At 47.6% G+C, this 21,227-nt stretch overlaps 2 protein-coding genes across 2 annotated transcripts; one reads left to right on the top strand and one right to left on the bottom strand.

The window, feature by feature from the left end:
* The first annotated feature begins 3,456 nt into the window (after positions 1-3,456).
* LOC101760677 (transcription factor MYB44) lies at positions 3,457-5,001 on the top strand. The gene has a single exon (XM_004963797.3). The coding sequence runs from the start codon at positions 3,653-3,655 to the stop codon at positions 4,727-4,729; it is 1,077 nt and encodes a 358-aa protein (XP_004963854.1). The 5' UTR covers positions 3,457-3,652; the 3' UTR covers positions 4,730-5,001.
* A 1,208-nt stretch (positions 5,002-6,209) lies between these two features.
* On the bottom strand, positions 6,210-16,174 carry LOC101764162. Its single transcript, XM_004962332.4, has 16 exons — positions 15,985-16,174; positions 14,512-15,036; positions 14,018-14,261; positions 13,326-13,624; positions 12,957-13,130; positions 12,039-12,773; positions 11,872-11,966; positions 11,704-11,757; positions 11,527-11,615; positions 11,369-11,434; positions 10,654-11,205; positions 9,476-9,550; positions 9,268-9,338; positions 9,128-9,185; positions 7,350-7,551; positions 6,210-7,232 (listed from the first exon to the last, which is right to left on the bottom strand). The coding sequence occupies exons 2-16, from the start codon at positions 14,910-14,912 to the stop codon at positions 6,598-6,600; spliced, it is 3,750 nt and encodes a 1,249-aa protein (XP_004962389.1). The 5' UTR covers positions 14,913-15,036; positions 15,985-16,174; the 3' UTR covers positions 6,210-6,597.
* Positions 16,175-21,227: the final 5,053 nt, after the last annotated feature.

Raw genomic sequence — 21,227 nt, 5'->3', positions numbered from 1 at the left:
GTGTGGGGCATGTGTAATACAAGGCCTTTCGATCTTGTGTTGTTTTCCAAGTGCCGCGAAATAACGGATATATGTAGTTATGTAACCATCCCACATACAACGTAGTTTCTAGGTGATGGTGGCCCCTCCATCCCCCCGGGGGCAAAAACCCCAATGTTATTGCTCGGGGACCTCGAACCAGATACTCGGGAACCCCCCCCCCCCCCGCCGGCCGCAGGGCCCTGTCGTTGCAGGCCCCCCTCCCGCTGGCAGCATCCCCCCCCCCTCCCCCGCTGGCAGCAACCCCCTGTCGCCGCCCTCAGTCTGCCGGCCGGCCGCTGCCTCCCTCCACCGCCGGACCAGGCCGCTGGCCCCTCCCTCACATTCGGCAGGCAGCCGCACCGTGACCCCGTCGGGCGCGCCTCCGTCGGCGGGCGGCCGTGCCACCCTCACGCCGCCGGCCGGCCGCTGCCTCCCTCCAATGATGGACCAGGCCGCCGACCCCTCCCTCACATCCGGCAGTGGAGGGAGGCAGCAAAAGAAGGGGATGGGGCGCTGATCTGCTTGCTCTGCCCGAGCAAGGGAGGAGCAGAGGACCGGAAATGTCTTGGCCTCCATGGATTTGTGCTGCTGGGGAAGAAGGAGATGGGGATGGAGAGAATGACAAGTGGGACCTAAATTGGGGGGTAACAATGGCAATCCACACTCAAAATTGATTTTTTTGGAGCTTAGAGCACCCATCTAGCCAAACACCCCATTTTATTCCGGAGTTCTGGAGTGGAGCAGCTCCATCCAGAGCTGGAGCCATGCCAAACAGGGCCATAAAATGAGTGTTTTTGGAGCACCTATTGAGGTACTCCACCAAAAGTGTAGATCTGACCTCTAGCTCCACCTTTTTTCTAGAGTTGGAGTTGGTGGAGCTAGACGTGTTTGGTTGCGAGTTTTTGGAGTTGGTGAAGTGGAGCTAATTTTCAGGAGTGCTGCCAAATACCCCTAAAATACAACCATATTTCTTAAAAAATTGCTCGCTCCCTCGGTCCACAAGCCGTTGTCGTCATGAGCGCGTCTGCATCCACAACAAACAACCCTGCCATGTTGTTTGCCAATGCAAGCCCCGCAACCACAGCCACCCACCGTCCCTTGGGCGGGATGCACGTAAGGACATCTCCAATGATATAAGTCAGCTGGTAGCTCAAATTGATATCGATCCTATCTATAAGACATCTTTGAAGGTTATGTTGTGAGATAAAATTACATTAAAACTGAGACTAACTTTTCACTCCACGCTAATCTCATGCGTTTTGCATAAGCAACTAGCTCAAAGCTAGACCATTTGGAGAAGTCCGAAGCAAACCACTACCGCGCGCGCGTGGCAGTTGCGTTGCGTGCGTGCTCTCCCGCTGCATATATAGTCATCACCTCGAGTCGGTCAGAAGAATTCGGGCCAACAGGTTGGTTGCTTTTGGGTCGAACGCCACGACGTGTACGTGATGCCGCGCCGCCTGGAACCTGAGCCTAGCAGGAGCATATACATAGCGATCTGCCCTGCTGCTGCCTCTGGTGGCTTTACGCATGCGGTTGGCACGTTGGGCTCCGCTTTTCCGCATGCCCACCGGCCGGTTTGGTGCCAGGTCCATCCCGCCCCCGCGGCTACCAAGGCCGGGATCCATCGCCACCACGTCATCGATCGTTACGCCAACTGCTGCTGCTGCCGTCGGTCGTCGGTCGTTCGGTCGCTGTTCGCTCAGCCGTCTCCAGCCCGGCCTGGACGATGTCTCACCCGCAGACGCAGCTGCACTTTCTCCAATCCGTCCGTCAGCACCCGGCTACCTTTCACAGTCACAGTCACGGGTGCAGCACGCCCATTTCCACGTAACCTACCGGCGGCCGTAGCTGGCGAGTGCTGCAGGCGGCGTCGCATGCGTTCGTCGATCGCGTGTGCATGGGCATGGCCGTACCAGTGACCGGCGGTGCGTGTGCGTGTAGGTGATTTCAGGGCGAACTGGCGAAGCAAGCGACCCATTGGCAGACACTACGCCGCTAGCAAACGACTTGCGTTGGTTGATAAATGAACCGGCCAGCAGACGGCCGCCGGGTCGTCACTGACCGACCGACTGACTACTCACCGCACGCTCGGCAGCGCAGACGACATGACTGAACCGTGACTCCATGCGTCATCCGTCGCGTCGCGTGGCGCCTTTTTCCACTACCAGCCGGCCCCCGTTTCTGCTCCCCCTTTCGTTTTGTTCTCCTCTTTTTTGGTAAAGTTGTGTCTGCTTCCGCTCGATGAACGAACGAACGCCGTGTGCGTGCGTGCTGGGGGTGAAACGGGGAACGCATGTGTACTTTCCTCCGCGAATGGCAGGGCAGCTAGAGCACCGCGCCGCCTCTGCTAGCCTGCTCTGCTGGTGGTACTCTGGTGCCGCCAATGCTTGCATACCTCGCCTTCGTCCTTCTCGGCACCGTGTACATCGTCTCACACCAACGTCTCGTGGTGCACTACCCAAAAGGCCAAAACGACTCACATGGCAGGATTGTTCAGTACGAAATGAGTACGTGCTCATGACAGGATTAAGATAAGTAGGACATCGGCACCATACCAAAAACAACGTACTGTAGTAGTAGTATTTCCATTTGATTAGTTGGGATGGAAGCACCGAGTAAAACTCTTGGTTAAATGAACCGGATTTTGCTACTTGTTGTATATCGTGTCCAAACCGCAACTCGATTCCATCAGTTGGGATGCAAGGAACGAAGCACCTAACAGAAAAACGCGGTAACAACAATATCGCAGTGAGTTGTTCGTACAATCCATCTTCTGTTGCGCGCGCGGTAGCTCGAAAATCCTGAGCCAGTAGTACGTTCTGATCGGATCAGCTCGCCGCACCAACCCCCCACGTATTTTTGGGCACGCATCGCAGGTCCTGCAAACCTCCGAGCAGAAGAACCAGGAGCCCAACTGAATCACACAATGACGGCACAATTTTTTTTTCCTTTTAGCACACACAATGACACAAACATCGTCTGACACGCTCACAACGACCCTCGCCCTCCCCCACGGTACCGTCGTCGGTCGGTCGTCTCGCCTGACCCGACGCGCGCGCCAAGCAGCCGCTGCGGCCAACGGCGGCCGGTGGGGAAAAGCGCAAAACGACGGTGGAACCGCAGCCGCAGCGACACCCAGCCGGCCGTCCGTCCGGCCAGCCGGCGTGCAACGACCCCTCCCCCCTGCAGCCCCAACCCAACCGGTCCCCGCCCCACACGGCGCGCGCGCGCGCGCGAGGCAACGTGACGGGGCATGCATGCGCGCGCGCTGTCCCGAGAGCCCAGCCGGCGGTTCGCGGCTCATGCTTCCGCACCCCATTCCCACCACGACGCCCAAAACCCCACCGAAAACGCCCAAAACCCACCGCAAACGGCCGCGCCGGAAACCGTCCGCACCCCGCCCGTCCGTCCACCTAACCCTCGCTCCCCATCACACCAACGAACCAACTCCTCCGGCCAGGAGGAAACAAAGCCTCGGCTCCAAGCCTCTCCAACCACACCCCCCACGTCGCGTCCGTTCTTATATACGCAGCAGCCCCCTGCCCCGCCGGCGGCGAGAGAGAGAGAGAGAGAGAGAGAGAGGGACATGTTCTTCTAGATCGATCGGGCGCGGCTGGCGAACGACGCAATGGCGGCGCCGAGCGGCGGCGCGGGAGGAGTGGATGGCGGCGGCGGCCCGGCGGGGTCGGGTTCTGGAGGAGGCGAAGGCAACGGGAGGGTGAAGGGGTCGTGGACGCCCGAGGAGGACGACCTGCTGCGGCGCGCCGTGGCGCGGCACGGCCCGCGGAACTGGAGCCTGATCAGCGCGGAGATCCCGGGGCGGTCGGGCAAGTCGTGCCGGCTGCGGTGGTGCAACCAGCTCAGCCCCGGCGTGGAGCGCCGCCCCTTCACGCCCGAGGAGGACGCGATCATCGTCGCCGCGCACGCGCAGCTCGGCAACAAGTGGGCGACCATCGCGAGGATGCTGCACGGACGCACCGACAACTCCGTCAAGAACCACTGGAACTCCACGCTGCGCCGCCAGCGGAGGGCCGCCGCCGCAGCCGCCAACGCCGGGTGCGCCGCGTTGCCGCTTTGCCCGCTCGCGGCGGCTGCAACGGCCGCCTCGGGCCCTCCCCTCGCGCTCCGGCATCTGCTGCTGGATCCCAAGGAGTCGTCGCCATCGCCGGCATCCGCCGTCCCGTTCCAGCCCCTGGATCTCAAGCGGGGGGACGACGGCGGCGACGACGAGGAAGACGAGGAGGAGGACGACGAGGACGGCAGCAGCGAGGACTCCGTGCTGATGCCACCGCCCAAGAAGCGGCCTTGCATCGGCGTCGGCCCCGGCCAATCGCATCCTTCTCTCTGTGCGGCGAAGAAGCCGGAGCACACGAAGCCTCTTCCGCCACCGACACCGGCCGCGCCGGCCGAACCGGTGACGTCGCTCACCCTCAGCCTGCCGGGCGTCGGCGGCGGCAGCGGGGCCGTCCCCGAGGCCCCGGCACCGCAGGGCGCCGTGTCGGCTGCGGCGACGAGCTTGGACGGGGTTGCCAAGATGCGGGCGAAGCTGGAGCAGGAGTGGCCGTGGCTGCAGCCCGTGATTCGGCAGATGATCTGCGAGGAGGTGCAGCGGCACCTGCAGGGGGCGTACGTGCCCTGCTCGCTCGTCGCGTCGCCGGCCGCCGGCGGGGCCGACGGCCGCGCAGCTGCCAGCAGCCAGGACTGATTGACATGATCATGATCGGTGTGCGCCTTCAGACGAACCGACGGACGTACGGGACGCGATCGATCGGCCGAGCGAGTTTCGCCATCATCTAACTCCTTGCTGTTTCTTCGTTCATCGCATGAACATGTCCATGGTCATCGTGCATTTGATAGGATTTTAGGATAGTTCATGGATCAATTTTACTTACTCTAGCTAGCTAGCAGCGGTAATCTAAGCAAGTTACAGACGACTGTAACCATTTTCGATAGATTAAAACTTCCATATATTTTCTTGGGGAATCAGTTCGTTCGACTGGATCCGTGGATGGATGTGGGGATCGATGGAGCAGTGATGGCTGCTGCCTTTGAGGTGTTTGTTCAGTTGGGCGGTTCAGGTGTGGTTGGGTTGATGTGGATCATTGAATGTGTTGTGCGTGCGTTGGGGGCGCGGCGGGCGAGGGGAGGAGGCGAGTGGGGTTGGGTGGCCGCGCGCGGCGTTACCCAACCGAACGAAACCGCTTGTACGTGGACGTGGCAGCGCACGTACTCGCGCTGCCGGCGGTCGCCGTTTCCAGCAGCAGCCTAGCAGTTTTCGGTTCCTTCTTCCCCGGGGAATAACAGCTCCACCACTACTGCTACTTTCCGTTACTGTTTCGCTCCTTGCTGCGCTTACTCTGGAGTCCGTAAGATTCTTCGGATCAGCATGGTATAATTGGCGTTAATTTTTATATTATCGCATATATAGAATTAAAGCAGCGTCGTCTATATTTAGTACTGCCAGATGAACATAATTTGCTGCATTGAACATGTGAAAGGAAACATACCTGTCATAATTGGATATAGTCTACGTTTTTTTTTTTGGCCAACTCTATGGTGTAATACTTTTGATGGCCAAGAAGCTTGGTCATGTAATAACTGCTAGTGGTGCAACAGCTAGCAGCTGGGTTATTGACAACTAGCTTCATTTCAAAAACACAACGGTTTTATTCTTTGTTCAGTTCTACACCTTCATGACAATATCTCACTAACTTTAGGATGCATTCTAACCAATTCTACTTATTCTTCTGTTCCAAAAGACAGAGTTCTCCTCTTGAAAAAAAACTTGTATATGCTACTATGAAAATACTTCCTCTAATAATAACACAAACCATTTATGATTATTGTCAGTCAAGCCTTTTCAGTTTTAACCATTAATGTGTAAAAAATTATATTGATGTTAGCAGATTCATTGTGAAAACACTTTCATAACATATAAAACGTTTGTTTTATGTGCGTCGTAATTTCATAGAAATTGCTCGTCAAATTTTCATTTGTATTCTTTGTGACCGGAGCATATATTGCTCTACAGTTGAGATTTGAGAAGCACGTTTAACGAAATGCATATATATGGTTTAAACAATGCAACACAGCAATATACGGTTTCATACTGTCAGCAAATATGGTGTGCGCCAGCCGTTACAGTAGACAGCAACAAACAAAAGGGCGCCAGCAGAGGATAGATGTGAGTAAAAGCTATAACTGACGCGCTTTATTTCAGCACTGGATGATGGTGATATAGTGATATATACAACCTTTGGAGTACACCTGGACAAATGAAGCAACTAGCCTCCCTACCTTGTACAGCACCAAAATAGATATGTACACGTCTACACGACATAAGAACATTGGGTACAAGGTAGGGAGGCGAATTACATCGATGGTACAAAAAGGAGAAAAATGTGGCTATGAGGATTGTGAAGAGGTCTCTATAAACTTTTATCAAAACTACGTGAAGCCTAACCGGCCTGGTGTTAGACCTGCTGGGTTGGTGGTTACCGTGAGAAAATCACCTGTTACCTGTGCACTATAGGGAGCTTTTCTATGGGGCCCCGTTGAGATGGAAATGTACGGCTATATCATGAGATTTATTTCGTTGATGTCATCCATGGGGATCTCGAGGCCCATCAGGTCGAGATCCTGGAGTCCATCGTCATCGTCCATATTTAGCCAGCCGCCAAAGTCAACCTCCATTCCTGGCAGCTCGAGGTTAGACAAGTCTGGCATTTCGGCATCATTTGAAGCCGGGTCATCACGTCTAGCAGCAGCAGGAGCTGCTGTGCTGTCCTTGCCATTGCTCGAAGGCGTTATTTTGGCTGGAAGCTGTGGATCTCCAGGAGTACTGTTTGAAGGAGCAGAAATGTTGGCTGTCTTCTGTTTGGGCTTTGTTTTATTCTTCCTTTCACCTTTTGCATTAGATGACGATGGACGGCCAGACCTACCACCGTCTCGGTTCTGTCCCTTCCCTTCCCTGTCTCTCTCGCTTCTCTTTCCTTTTGTATTGCTGACAAGTGAAGTACCAAGCCCTGAGGTTTTCAAGGTTCCTCCTGTTATGCTACCTACAACCTCATCGAGCAACAGTTCCCTTTGTTTTACATTGTTTGTCCAGGGATCCTCCCTTGCAAAGGACAGATCCGTCAGGTGACTGCTTGCTCGTGAAGCATCTGATGCACTGGCCCTATGGAGTGATTTCACTGTCGTATTATTATCTGCAAACAAGATAATTCAGATCCCTGATGGTTGGGCAAATCCCTGATGGTTGGGCAATGCGATACAGAAAAAAAGAACTGCTACAGACATAACACCATTCATGGTGACTGCAATACCTTGTGAGGCAGCATCCGGGCTGCTTCTATGAGACGTCGCTGATAAAAACATATCCTTGAAAGTGGGCTTATCAAAGCAACTTGTCCCCACCTCCTCATAGTTTTGGCATCGTGCTAGTGCTCGTTTGACAAAATTTAGAGCAGCATGTCTGCCAGCTCTATTAACATTTTTGCTGCTTGAAACATTTGGACAACAGAAAGCCTGGAGATTGGCAGAAAACAGTTAATCACTTAGTTAAGTATGTTAAAATATTAAACTTCAGAATCCACAAAGCAAACAAGGCGGTTCAGAGCCAACCAATGTCTCAACAAGCTAATCTTTTTTTTAATCATGTATTCAGCGCAAGCGTATGCAACTTCCTAGTTCTTATGTAAGTATGTGAAACTTGAACATCGAGTGTCAAACTCAAATGGAGTTCCACATAATGACATAATAATCGAGCTCAAATCCTGGCGAATGCTACCACCTCAAAATAACTAAAACTATGCAGGTGGCACACCGCTTAAAACCACACAAGTGGCACATTACTGAGGCTGTCCCACTTCCAGAAGTTGGGAACAGCACCAGTGAACCAAGTCAAAGCCCTACCCCTCCTGCTAGATGACCATGGCAAGAACCAGTACTCATGTGCATTGCAGAAACTGGTCAGGAGAGGAAAAGTTAAAATTCCACTACATTCACAACAGAGTAACTGTCATTTTTGGATGTCAAATAAACCATCGAAGTAACTGTGTATAGGCCAGGCCAAGGAGGCTGAAATAATTTTGGAAACACAAGAACATAATTGATAATTGACATAACGATACCAGCTGCAAGCTTACAATTTTGAAGAACTATTGGTGATAACATACTTACCTTTTTTGCCATAAAAAATACATTTGAGTACATTCTCATTCTCATCTTATCGAAAGAAATGCAAGATACTCAGAATTTTTGAAAGGAAAAAGTCCAAATCACTCCCTTCAAGTATAGAGAAAGTCCAGATAACCCCCTAAACTATGTTTTGGTTCAATTTACCCCCTAAACTATGCTATTTAGTTCAACTTACCCCATAATGCAATTTGTTCTTTTTGTTTCTCCATACACAAGTTGAATTTTAATTTGAGACTTTTCAGAGTGGTAGTAGACATCATAATCTATATTAAAAAATATTTTATGAATTTTCATCATTATTTTTTATATAATTTTGTATCTCAGGGATAAATTTTATTATTAAATATCCTACCCTATCAAAATAATGATAAAAAATTTATCATATATTTTTCTAACATGTCTTATGATGTCTGCTATCATCTTGCAAAATTTGAACTTAAGACTCCACTTGTGCATGGAGAAACAAAAAAGACAAATTGTGCTAAGGGGTAAATTGAACCAAATGGCATAGTTTAGGGGGGTAAACTGGACCAAAAAATGCTTTAGGGGGTTATCCAGACTTTAGTTATACTTGAGGGGAGTAATTTGGACTTTTTCCTTTTTGAAAACATCAATCAATTTTTTATGCGCCGCAAGTGAAAAAAATATTTACAGATAATGAACCAAGATACTTTTTCAGGAAAAAAAAAAGATGGTGACAAAGGCAATGGATTAATAGAGCAAACAGTTTCAGACAAAAGCAATGGATTCATGGAACAAACAGTATCAGCAATAAACCTAAAAAGAAACAATTATGTTGATAACAGAACTAAACTGTCAATTAGGAAAATACATAGTAGTGCTTCTTAATCAATAGCCCGATAAAATAAAAAATAGGTACATCTTGAAGATTTGAGGGAGTTACCATATATTTCTCGTATGCTCTCAGGAGAAGTCTGTCCATAGCACGTCGTGAGAATTCCCTGTTATAGTGCACCAAGTATCCATAAGAGTTAGCAACATGAGAAATTCTTTCTGTAAGAGGTGCAAGTGGTCTGAAAATACCTCTGCTGAGACTCTTTTGCAGTTCTAACTATACCATCCAATTTCAATAGCAAGTTTTTCTTCTCCACAACCTATGACATCAGTAAAAGTACTACAATTAATGATGGGTATGTAATATTGTAGATATGGGTTGAAGATATTAAAAAATAATAGAAGAGTTCATCAAGAAATAAGACACATGCATGCCCTTAGTATAAGTTATAAATACCTCTTTATGAAGTTGGCCTTCTAATTTACAGATTTCAGTATCAATATCCTCATCCTCACTCTGTGCAAGATCAGGCTGAAATGGAAACAAGTAAGTCAGAACACGAGAATGATCTGCTAATTGCTATGTTATTTGAGTAAATCAAGGTTTTTAAAAAATGGGAATTCAAATCAATTGCAAAGGAGATGTTACAAACTGGATCAAAATAACAATATTACTAAGAATAAAATGCTTGAAGTAACAAGCTATAGAATATTAACATATATCCTGAAACCTTCAGTAGATTCATCACAGAAAACTAGTGCTACTAATAAAAAAACTATCATGCTGTTGTTCAATCAATCTAAACGAAAGGATAATATCAAATTAAAGGGGAGAATAGTGCATGGCATAGTAAGATAAGTGCCAGAATTAGATAGCAAGATTTTCCTATTCTGGCCAAGTAGTTCAAATTTAAATACTTTTCAAATGAATAGAACAGCATGCATATGGATATGCTTGCCTAGCACTTCTATCTACTCCAACACTCATATCATAATGCTATCAAATATGGATATGCTTGCAAGCGCATCTGATCTGCTTCAAATAAGCTTAAAGATCCACATGATCATTTCATTCCAAACATTCTAGCAGTAGGGGAATAAAGGTTTGGTTACCATAAAAGGAAACAAGCCACCAAAAAAAAATCAAAGCGAGATGAATTAGAAAAGGCAACAACCTGGAGTTCTTAGCAGCTTAGAACATGACCTTTGATTGATTCAGATATTAACAGGAAGACACAGAAGAGAAATCAAGGTCAAATAATTTGTTCACAATTTTTATGTACTATAAAAATGAAAGTATCAGGGGCACAAAACTATACTGGTGCAGTGCACATATGCAAAAACTCAATCTCATCTCTTAAGTCTCAATTCCCCCAACTTGGGCACCCAGATTAAATCCGAGGGATATGATTGTGTTTGTGCCTTTGTGCATATGTTCACCAAAACACTCTAGTGCACCTAATATTTCTTACATAAGAATATCATCTCTAAAGCCAATGCTCATAAAAGTAACATACTGGAAAGTAACACCATCATCAGGATTGGGATATGCATATTAGTGGATAAAATAGTAAACATGAGAACTAAAGTAACAAATAGTAGAAACTTTATGATTATAGTGAAAAAACAACCTACCACAGGTTCAATAGATACACCAACTTCACTCAGCTCAATTATAATTCGATCACTGAAGCACATCTCACTGTACTGAAACTCAGGCCACACCTTGGCTTTATCCATGACATTACCGCCTTTATGTGACAGCTCATCATTATATTTCCAATCAGAATCCATCATCAGACCATTTGGCCCCCTCGCTGAAGCTTCAAGATTCATTAAAGGTTCTAACTTGTAATTATGTGAATGAGACTTCCATCCTCCTTCATCAAAATGAATTTCATGTGTATCAAATGGATATCCCTCGCTTATGTAAGCATTGTTGGTAATACTTTCAACCTTATCTTCATCAATCAAAGCTTGAATAAGTCTTTGGCCAACTGAAGACCCTCCTCGTACCCCAATCCCATGGACAAGTTGATCCAGAATAGGTTCAATGCAGCTTGCCTCCCAGGCAACCCCTATGCCATTATCCAACTGATTCAAGCCAAAACCATTTGGAAGGGCGGTGTGATCATCTTTATTGCTTGTAGCTGGAGTTGATGGCTGTGAAATGTACTCCAGACCACCCTGTATTGGGGAAAAAAATTTAAGCATAGGACTTCATTTAAATCAAGTTATAAAATGAGTGCTACCATTTCTACATGCAGTAACTACCCAGAAATGCATCACCACCATGGTAATTTTGCTAGTACAGTGGTACTACAGTGAGAGTTACAAAACATAAAAGTACCTTATATTTTTGGCCTTCATCTCCTTCTACTGACCTGCTCGAGCTGGAATCATCTGACAAATTTATCTACCCAACAAAGTATTGATCAAGAAACAATAAATTAATGTACAGAAAAATAAATATGTCATTTGACACAAAAGAAAATCACCCCATTTTACCTGTTGACTAAGATAGGCCATGTCTTCTGCGGTTAAAAAAGCGAAGAAAGGTTCAACCTGCCGCCAGAATGGACTTGCGCAAGCAGATCCTACAACGAGAAAAAAATATCATTCAAATATTTAATGGTTTACAAAAGGAAAATTTTAAAAAAAAGAATTTGAAGGTAAAGTCAATACTTAGGGCAGCATTTGCAGCAGCAAGAAGTTCCTCATGATCATCTTCTGATTGCACTGAAAAGTGAGCAAGGTAAGTCCAAGGGTGTCTAACAGAAACTCTTGTTATTGCAAACAACGCTATAGTCAATACTCAATACTCAATAACAAGAGAAGCTGTTGAGCATGTACCAGGAGAGTCTGATTGCACACTGTTATTTGCATGCCTAGGCCGTGCATTGCCTTTGCGCTCGGACATCTTCTTCATCATTGGTCTCCCAGATTTACTGCATGGAAAATTCAGAGTTAGAATACTGATCAGCGAAATACAACTACTTTTTAGCCGAGGAAGAAATCACCTCTCATTTCTCTCTGAGACTGTCCTCACACTTCTTTGTTTTGTAGTTGGAGCATTTTCAAGCTTGTCCATTGATACAGGAGTGCCAGGCCTGGTTGGAGTAAAACCCCGTCCAACTCTTCCTTGTCTCCTTGCAGCATCTCCAATATCCTCATCAGCAGACAACTTATTCCTTTTGGAAGGATGCCCAAGCATAGCAATCTTCTGAAAACCAGAGCCATGCCCATCATCCAGTTCACCAGCCCTTTTGCTTCTGTCTCTTAACTTCTTTTCAGCAACTACAGGCTCATCACCTTCAGATCCAGTTGAGAGCCCATGATCTCCCCGTTTTGTTTGTTGAATACCATTTACAGATGCACGCCTTGGCAGCCCTGCTGAATCTTCATTGACAGGACTATCTAGCGAACCCGGTACCGGTGCACCATCAGTGGTGATAATAGGGACTAAATTTGACTTCCTTGCTGAACGGGATATCTTCTGAGGCCTCTGTCCACCCCACTGAGTGGGAGGAGACAATGAATGCGTAGATTTCGTACGCTTAGGATTGCCAGATCCACCAGCAGAAATCAACTTATTTGTTCCAGAAGCATGTTCCCAATCATCAGAACTGGCTTGTAATCGATGAATGTTTGGAGATGATTTCAATAATGACCCTGAATTTGATCGGGGTCCCCTGGCAGACCCATTCGCCTTCGGTAATGATGTGATGTTACCTCCACTGTCATCCTCATTAGGCCTGAAAAATCGATGTGTCAAGCCCTAGTTCTGTGTGTTCAGGTGTGTGAGCTGGGTTGGTGGTGGAATGCTAATAACAACTAATCAAGCCTCAATGTGCAGTAGAAGACAACTACCTAGTTTAATGTGGTAAATAATGGAGCACAGGAGCACAGAGTGGAACAAGTAATGAAGCATATCTTACTTGCTAATGGTTCTTGGATTGGGCATTTCTTTATCTAAAACAACTTGACGCTCCCTTTTGTTAGTAGGATGGAAACCACTGTCTTGGTCATTCCTATTTAAGGGTCGTCCAACAAGACCATTTTGTGGAGAAAGCAAATCTGCTTTACTTGTGCCAGATGCAACAGTTCCAGACCTGTACATTGTAGAATATTCAGAGAGAAACATATTAACAAGTTCCCAATTATATTCATGCAACAAAAGTTAAGTTGCCCTTAAAAGAAGCACAAAGCGATAACATCTCAGAATCAATAGAGAATTAGAGATGAAAAACTCCAAGCCTAAGGTGGTTAAATTTCTATTCAGAAAAAAAGGTGGTTAAATTTCTGACCTGAAACTAGGGGAACTTGCCATTCTTGCCCTACCATCACCACTAAACTTGTGTGGCATGCCTTGCTTCGACTCCCGGTCTACATCAACACTCCTCGAAACACCAGCCGATGACATGTCTGCCTTAATGGCAGAGCGCTTTTTCTTCATCTTTGGCTTCTCCCAACCATCAATACTAGTTGCCAAACCTCTGATTTTTTCTTCTGTGACTGCAGAATTGCCATTGGTGGCTTTGCCAGGATCTGAGATTCTATCAATAGGCCCGGGCCCCCTTAATGGACCAGCTGTCCTTGCATCCATCTAATAAATCAGATGTCCATCAGGTAAAATTTATAAAAGGTGCAAAAATCCAAAGTAGGCTAAATAAGGCACCAAACGACATGATCTCTATGTAAAGGAAGTATCATCAGATGAAAGTTAACAATGGCAATAGAATACATTAAGCATGCTAAAAGCCAACAACTAAGCCACATGAAAAACATAAATGCATCAGGATAACACAAGGCCTATGCTGATGTGCAAGGAATTTCATATATATAAATCAGTTCAAAGAAGGCAGCTCATTCTCTACTTATCCCAAAGCCGATTGTACCATCTTGCAATCATCATTGCAATGAACTATTAAAACCTTTTTATAAGGATAAAAGCAAAACAAACAAACAGAAAAAAATATTTGGAGAAACAAGGCACAACCTCAACCATGGATGTACGTATTCTCCTGTTTTGTCCAGCATTCTTGGTCCTCTCTTCTCTCTGAAGTCCAACTTCCATATCGTCTGCATTTATATGGCTTTGAGGAACATTTTTTGGGATAACTCCTCCAGATGATAGCACTCGTTCATTTGATGAACCATCTCCTCGAGAACGTTTTCGTACAATATTGGGACAAAGTTTATCAATTTTCATTGCAGCACCACCAAAGGCTCTAGATCTTTCCCTGCAAAAATACACCAAAATGAACAATTCTTGGACAGGACAGAAGCACATAAGTTACCCACATATAAATCCCTATGTAGCAGGAAAATTTCCCACATGACTTGCCTCAGAAGGTAAAAAACAGCATCACTACATATTCTTGCATTGATAATGCGTTTCTTTGTAAAAATGGAGATTATGTTCAAGTATATGCTACCCCTTTCATCTGATAAGTTCATCTCAAGATAACAAAGTGATTAGTGAAACAATACCTTGCCTTATTTGAGATATCATTAAGATTACTCCTGATGCGTCTGATCTCTTCAATGGAATTTGATAGATTTCTTCCTAGAGATGGAATTGATGGCGAATCTTCTGTGGTGGTTCCAAAAATAGAACTTATTGATTTCTTTAGATCAAACCGAGATGTCTTGTGATCCGCAGTTACAGGTCTTAAATCCACGGCAAGTGATTGAAGTAGACTGAGAGAGTCCACTGCTGCTGACCTTGATGAGCTTGATGCTGGAAAAATCGCATAACCATCACCACCTTCACGAAAGCTCCCTGACCTTTCCAATGAAGCAGCTGCATAGGGCCCACGTTGCGCATTGAAGTATCCATGCCCATCAGGGCTACCGGACACCAAATCAGATTTTGTACCAGAAGATGCCATTGCCCCCAAATCTGGCAATTTTTAAACCACTAACATGTTGAACACAAATTCAGAAGGTGATGATAACTTGGTCTTGCAACCATGAAGCTAAAGGTAGTATGGAATCTTCAAATCACTGAAGTACCTGTGAATACAAACCTCAAAATGATTTATTTCCGCAATTCCAACTATTCAATTCACACAGACACAGCATATAACACGTCCGAAGTAAGAAGTAAAACCTAGCTTTTAGACAGAAAAATAGTTCTTCCAATATTAAGGCTAGCAAACAAAAATGCTCTTCCAATATTGCCACCTTCTGACTATGTAACTAATTCACATAATCTGCAAAAAGAAATTGAATGCATTCTAATATGCCAGTGCTGCTTATATATAAATATGTAAAGGAATTAAGTTGTAAAATTCTATTAAGGCTAGTTCCATAAATGCAACAGTATGCTACTAAATGCACCCATCTATATTCCATAACTCCTTAACAAATATAACCAGCATGATGCAAATTGTGAAAGCATCAACATGAGGCATCAACCTAGTGATAACCAATACAAACTACCATGATCCAGGAGCTACCAATGCAAAACCACCATGATCCATCCAAAGCGGGTGGACCTCGGAGCTACAAATCAAAAACACCATGCTCCTTCATCCATGTCCTTCACTACACAAATGAAGCAGCTCAAACCCTTCTACTTCCAATTTAAGACAAACAAGCTCATAATGAGCCGCGCTAGCCAATCACCGCCCACCGCTAGCTATCACACCGCTATGCGGCAACAGCAATCAAGAATCCCCATCCTACACGCAAAGCAGAGCAAGAGGACAAAATTGCCACCACCAGAACCTAGCACACCAGCTCAATCCACAAGGCTCCATGCACCGCCCCAGATCTCAGCAGGGATCCCTCCAATCCCAGCAGCACGATCCGTCACCATTTCCCACACGGTGTAGCTCTAGCTCATCCTCGAACCACATCGCGCCACGCGCAAGCGACAGTCCGACCCCTCGCCGGATCCCGCTCCCCAAACCCTTGCCGCGGACGAAGGAAACTACCAGGTGGGGAATTAGGGCTTACCGCGCGGGGGATCCGGATCTCCAATCCGGCGACGCGGGGGTGGTCGGCCGATTTCCCTGGGCGAGGTCCGGAGGAGGCTCCTCGAGCCGGTGAGCCGGTGAACGGAGAGGAGGGAGAAAGCTCGGCGAAGGCGGAGAAGGAGCGTAGAGAGAGAAGGGGGGAGGTGGGGTCGCCGTCGGTCTAAACGGAGAGACGGGCGACGAGACGGTTAAAAGGGCGGCGGGATGTGTGCGGATGACAGGTGGGGTCGGGACCACGTGGCAGTGGGAGAAGGGGCGGAGCAGGTGATCTGTTAGAATTTTCTTTTTGTTGCTGATGATGTTCTTCCGTGCTCCACTTTTATCAGAATTTGTGTGTAGAACAAAATCGTGTAGTTGAAGCATTACTGCCAAAAGATTTTCGTCTCTCGCTATATGCATGGGACAAAACTAGATACGTAACCTGGGGGCATGCTGACGGGCGCGCCCCGCATGCCAGCCAACCATCGATGCGCGCCAGCACGCCAAAACCATCGATTCGACAGTACTTCCACTCTTCCCCTGAACTTTCCATTTTTGAAAATTCTATTTTCAAGTAGTATCATAACTTATAAACATAGTTTTGATCCATAATTTCGCACTATCAAATTTTTGTGAGATAATTTTTTAGCACAACTTTGATGTATGCAAAACTTATAAGTATAATTTCTACATACAATTTATAAAATGGACAACTTTGCATTCTATCTTTTTAAAAGCTATAACTTATATACACGATTTATACGCATAATCTTTTTCTAAGAACTTGTGTGATAAAACTTGTAACACAATTTTTATGATATACACATAATATTGCCGATAACTTTTACATGAATGTAGTTAAGTAACGTATGCATATAATTTATAAGTATAATTTTATTTATTTGAGTAAAATGGTATTTGAGAAAAGATAATTAAAGGGAAAAAACTGGAAAAGAGAAAAAAAAATAGGTACGCACAGATGCACGGGGCAGCGGTAGCGCTAGTGGTCAGTGGACCCCCCGGCCGCTCGCTGCTTGCATCGTGTGCGTCACGAAGAGCGCTGGCACGCGCGTGTCAAGTTAGCTTCCCGTAACCTCGTTTAGAGCATCTCTAGAAGAGTTGGTATAATGGATTACTATCCCTGTAACTGCCAGATTACCTTAAAAACTAGCAAAAAACTGCTCTAGCGGATGACCTATATGGATTGCTATTTTAGACTATGATCTAAATTTCCCTCTCCTTGACCCAAATATCCAATCCAATGATGGATTGCTATATTTCTTCTCTTTACGCGGGAACTCCAACTACCGTTGGTTGAAGCTTCCGCCCACCATCCGCCGCCCCTAATCTCCGTCTATGGCGTCGGTGGAGCCTCGCCCTGCCGCGCCCAACCTCCCACGTGTATCCGTCACGCGGCCCCGCCACACACGGACGCTTGTGCGATGCGGGTAAGCTCTGCCATATGCCCACAAGCAGAGCCGCAAGCTAAGGAGCGGCACGGCGCGGCCAGCGGAGAAGCAGCGGCGTGGGTAGAGGGGTGGAGGAGCAGCACAACCGGTGGAGAGGTGGAGGAGTGGCATGGGCGTCCAAGGGGTGGAGGAGCGGCGCAGCGTTACTGGAGGAGAAGCGGCGGCATGGCCGGTGAAGGGGCGGTGGAGCGGCGCAGCATGGCCGGCAGAAAAGCGGCGGCGCGAGCACATGAGAGAGAGGGGTGACATTTGCACAGGGAGCAGCTCAAGGAAGAATAAGAGTAGAAGAAAAGAAGGCAAGTCACTGACACGTGGATCCCTGTCGGTGCCATACATGAGAAAAATAGGTCGAGCAGCATAGGTACACCGCTGGAGAAGGCAACTCTAGAATACCTAATTTTTTCTCTCTCCTATGAATTTACCATCTCTACTGGAGATGCTCTTAGCACACTTGTTCGCCTTTGCTAGACATTGAAAATTAGGGACATAGGCTTGAGCATGGACCGACCATATGTGATGCACCAGAATCAAATAATATAACCGCAGGCTGGTTGTGGATAGAGAAAATACCCGTCATTACTGGTGCACCCTTAGGAACATCGGCGAGAGTGGTGAAGTTAAGCCTCCCTTGCTTGACTTGAACTTTCGACCTCTTGCCCTTATTCTGGTTTGACCTTGTCCCTGGTTCTGGAGCCTTGTCCCTGGTTCTGGAGCCTATTCTGTGGTCATTCCTTAGCAAAATGATTTAGGCTCCCACAGATGAAGCATCGGTTTCCATTGCCAGTGCGAGCTGGTTGTGGAGCATTTGGCTTTGGGCCCTGCTACTGGAAGTTATGGAAACGTGGAGCTCCCTGCTGCAGAGGCAGCCTGATGACCCAACGTCCAGGCTATGGGCTTCTCTGAGGAACTCGGGGTGGAGCATTCGGAACTAGCCGGACCTTTAGAGTCAGGGCACTAACCGATAGCATTGGAGCCTTTCTCTTTTTATCTGCCCGATGAGCCATGATACAATCCTCCTGCATGATCGCTAAATTCACCAGCTCATTGTAACTATTCACCTTGATGGAATTCAGCCTTTCCCTGAGCTTGGTATTGAGACTTCTACGGAAACGGTCTCTCTTCTTCTCGTCTGTGTCAACATGATATCCCAAATACTGACATAGGTTGTTGAAAGCCTGAGCATACTGAAGCACATTGTGTGTGGCCTGAGTGAGTGCCAAGAACTCGTTCAACTTCCTCTCCAATAAGGCAACATATCAAGTGCAAACCAACCAACCTGTGCAAACTTGAAAACTACGAATTGGGATCACAGAATGTCAATCCAATGGATGAGGTGAGAGGTGGGACTATTTTGCGCTTAAACCCCCCACCAACCACACATTTTTTCCAAAAACCCCTGCCTCCTGTGCGCTAGGCGAACCATTGAGGGCGCCACGCGATTCCGCCGCCATGCGCCGTGCCTATGGTGCGCCACCAGGAGAGCCGCACACCATTCCGCCGGATTCTGGCGGCGCCCTGCCCACTGTGCGCCAGGCAGCAGAAACGGAAGCGCAGGCAGAGCTGCGAGTGCTAGACGCTAGGCGTTTTTCATTCTTAAGCTGCCAATGCGAATGCTACTCAAGGAAATCCTCCTTCCACTACTGATGGTCTTCTTGACTTTGATATGTACCTTTCTGAGATTCAAAGTAGCCAGCCTGCCACAATTTTTGTTCAGACTGAAAGGCCTCATCCCTGCCTCAATATAGAAAATAAGATTGTTCAAATATACAGCTCATTTGATTGTAGCAAACACGCTTAATATTCTGGTAACCCTCAGCTTGCCAAACCAGAGTAGTGCTGATTTTTTTTCTAGCACGGTACATTTACTACTTATTTGCATGAACAAGACACTAGAACTCAAACTTTGACACCACACAGTACTCCAGAGCCAGGAACTTGTCAAAACATACTCGAGGTGCAAACCATCATTTTATTCCACATGACGAAATTAAACTACCAATGCTTTTTCTTCCTCCAGCCTAAAACCTTAAACTGTCACCAATGGCTTGCATAACAGCACAAACAACACAATTTTAAGAAATACACAGCCAACAAAGTCCACAAATGACAACATAAATTTAAACATGGAATTAACCAAGGAAGATAATCCATCAGAAGACAAGTAAGCTGAAAGCCTCAATGTTTGCTTCCAGATAAAGGAAAAAACATCAATTATCATGACCTTAGTTCATCTTATTAATTTGAGACTTGGTTTCATGGTGCAAACAAGACACTGGACCAGCTTCTCTAGCCTATTCAGCGGACTTGACAATGAAGTTCTGGCGGCTTATGGGGTTCATGATGACCGGTGGTCCAGCGGTTCTCAAGCTCCTTCACAATCTGCACCATCTGCCAGTGCTCCTTCACCATCTCCGAAGCAGAGCACTAGGCGGATCGCGCGAAGGGGCGGCCGGGGCTCACGCGCGACTCGCGCACGAACCAGGGGCGCACGGGGCTCGCCTCGTGCACGGTGGGCACGGCGCCTGGCGGCGGAATCGTGCGGCGCTCTCGACGGTTCCCCTGGCGCACGGGAGGCAGGGGGTTTTTGAAAAAAATGTCTGGCTGGTGGGGGGTTTAAGCGCAAACTAGTCCCACCTCTCACCCTATCCATTGGATTGACATCCTGTGATCCCTGATTCGTAGTTTACAAGTTTGCACAGGTTAGTTGGTTTGCACCTGATATGTTGCCCTCCAATAAACCCTCTGGGATATGGTGGCCTCTGAAGGCAACCTTGAACTCATCCCATGATACCACGTGATCGGCCGGAATCATAGCATGATAATGGTCTCACCATAGCCGTGCAGAACCACGAAGCTGTTGTGCTGCGAATTTTGCCTCGTTCTCGTCAGGACAAGGTGCCGTGAGTAGTGAGAACTTGGATTCGACAGTGCGAACCCATGCGTCGACATCCAGAGGCTTCTTTGTCTTGTGGAATAAAGGAGGCTGGGTGCCCAAGAAATCCTCATAGCTCGCGATCCGAGGCTGGTGGACATTCCGCCCACCCTGAGACTACTGTTGATGCTACTGTCCTTGGACTAGATGTCGCAACAGTTCAGTCTAGGTAGCCAATATCACCTCCATAGAAGGCGGGGGTGGTGGTGGGTTTGTTGCCTGTTGCTACTAGGCGCAAATCCACTGGGGTTCTGGCGTGTTCCTGTAACGACCTTGGTTAATCAACCGAGTTAATCTTAAGACGAGTCCCTAATCCAGCTGACTCAGCTTTTCCTGAGCTTGAGCGCCTAAGGTCCGGTTCTCAGCCCCGACCCCTGAAACCCAAACCAGACCGTCGGTTCTTCTCTAAGTCCCAAAGATAGTATTCCTTCCAATCTTAGAGCTGGGGAGAACCAGGGACTGAGTGGTGGACCCACAACTAGATTCCCGGTTCTCTTGAGACAAACGCGCCAAAGCAGCGTGCGCCCCGCTTTAGAGTTTCCCCGCCACGTGGCTCGATCTCTCCGACGCACGCCGCCTCGCCCAGTCGCCGGCCGCGACAGGATGGATCAGCGCGCCTTCCTCCCAATCGCAGCGGAAGCCCCTGCAGCCCTTTCTGCCTTGCCTCGTCTCGCTCGCACCCTCGCCGGCCGTGCCAAGACGCCCCGTCGCCACCGTGGCAGAAGTTTTGCCGCTGCCGCGCCAGACTGCCTCGCGTCCCGCACCCATCACCTCGCCTGGATCCCCGGCTGCAAGCCCCGATGCTTTCCGACTTTTCTACCTCTCCACAGTCGTGCCACCCAC

Source organism: Setaria italica, chromosome III, assembly GCF_000263155.2.
Source record: "Setaria italica strain Yugu1 chromosome III, Setaria_italica_v2.0, whole genome shotgun sequence".
Classification (NCBI taxonomy): domain Eukaryota; kingdom Viridiplantae; phylum Streptophyta; class Magnoliopsida; order Poales; family Poaceae; genus Setaria; species Setaria italica.
The sequence above is the reverse complement of the archived record's forward strand: the minus strand, read 5'-3'. Positions and strand labels throughout refer to the sequence as shown.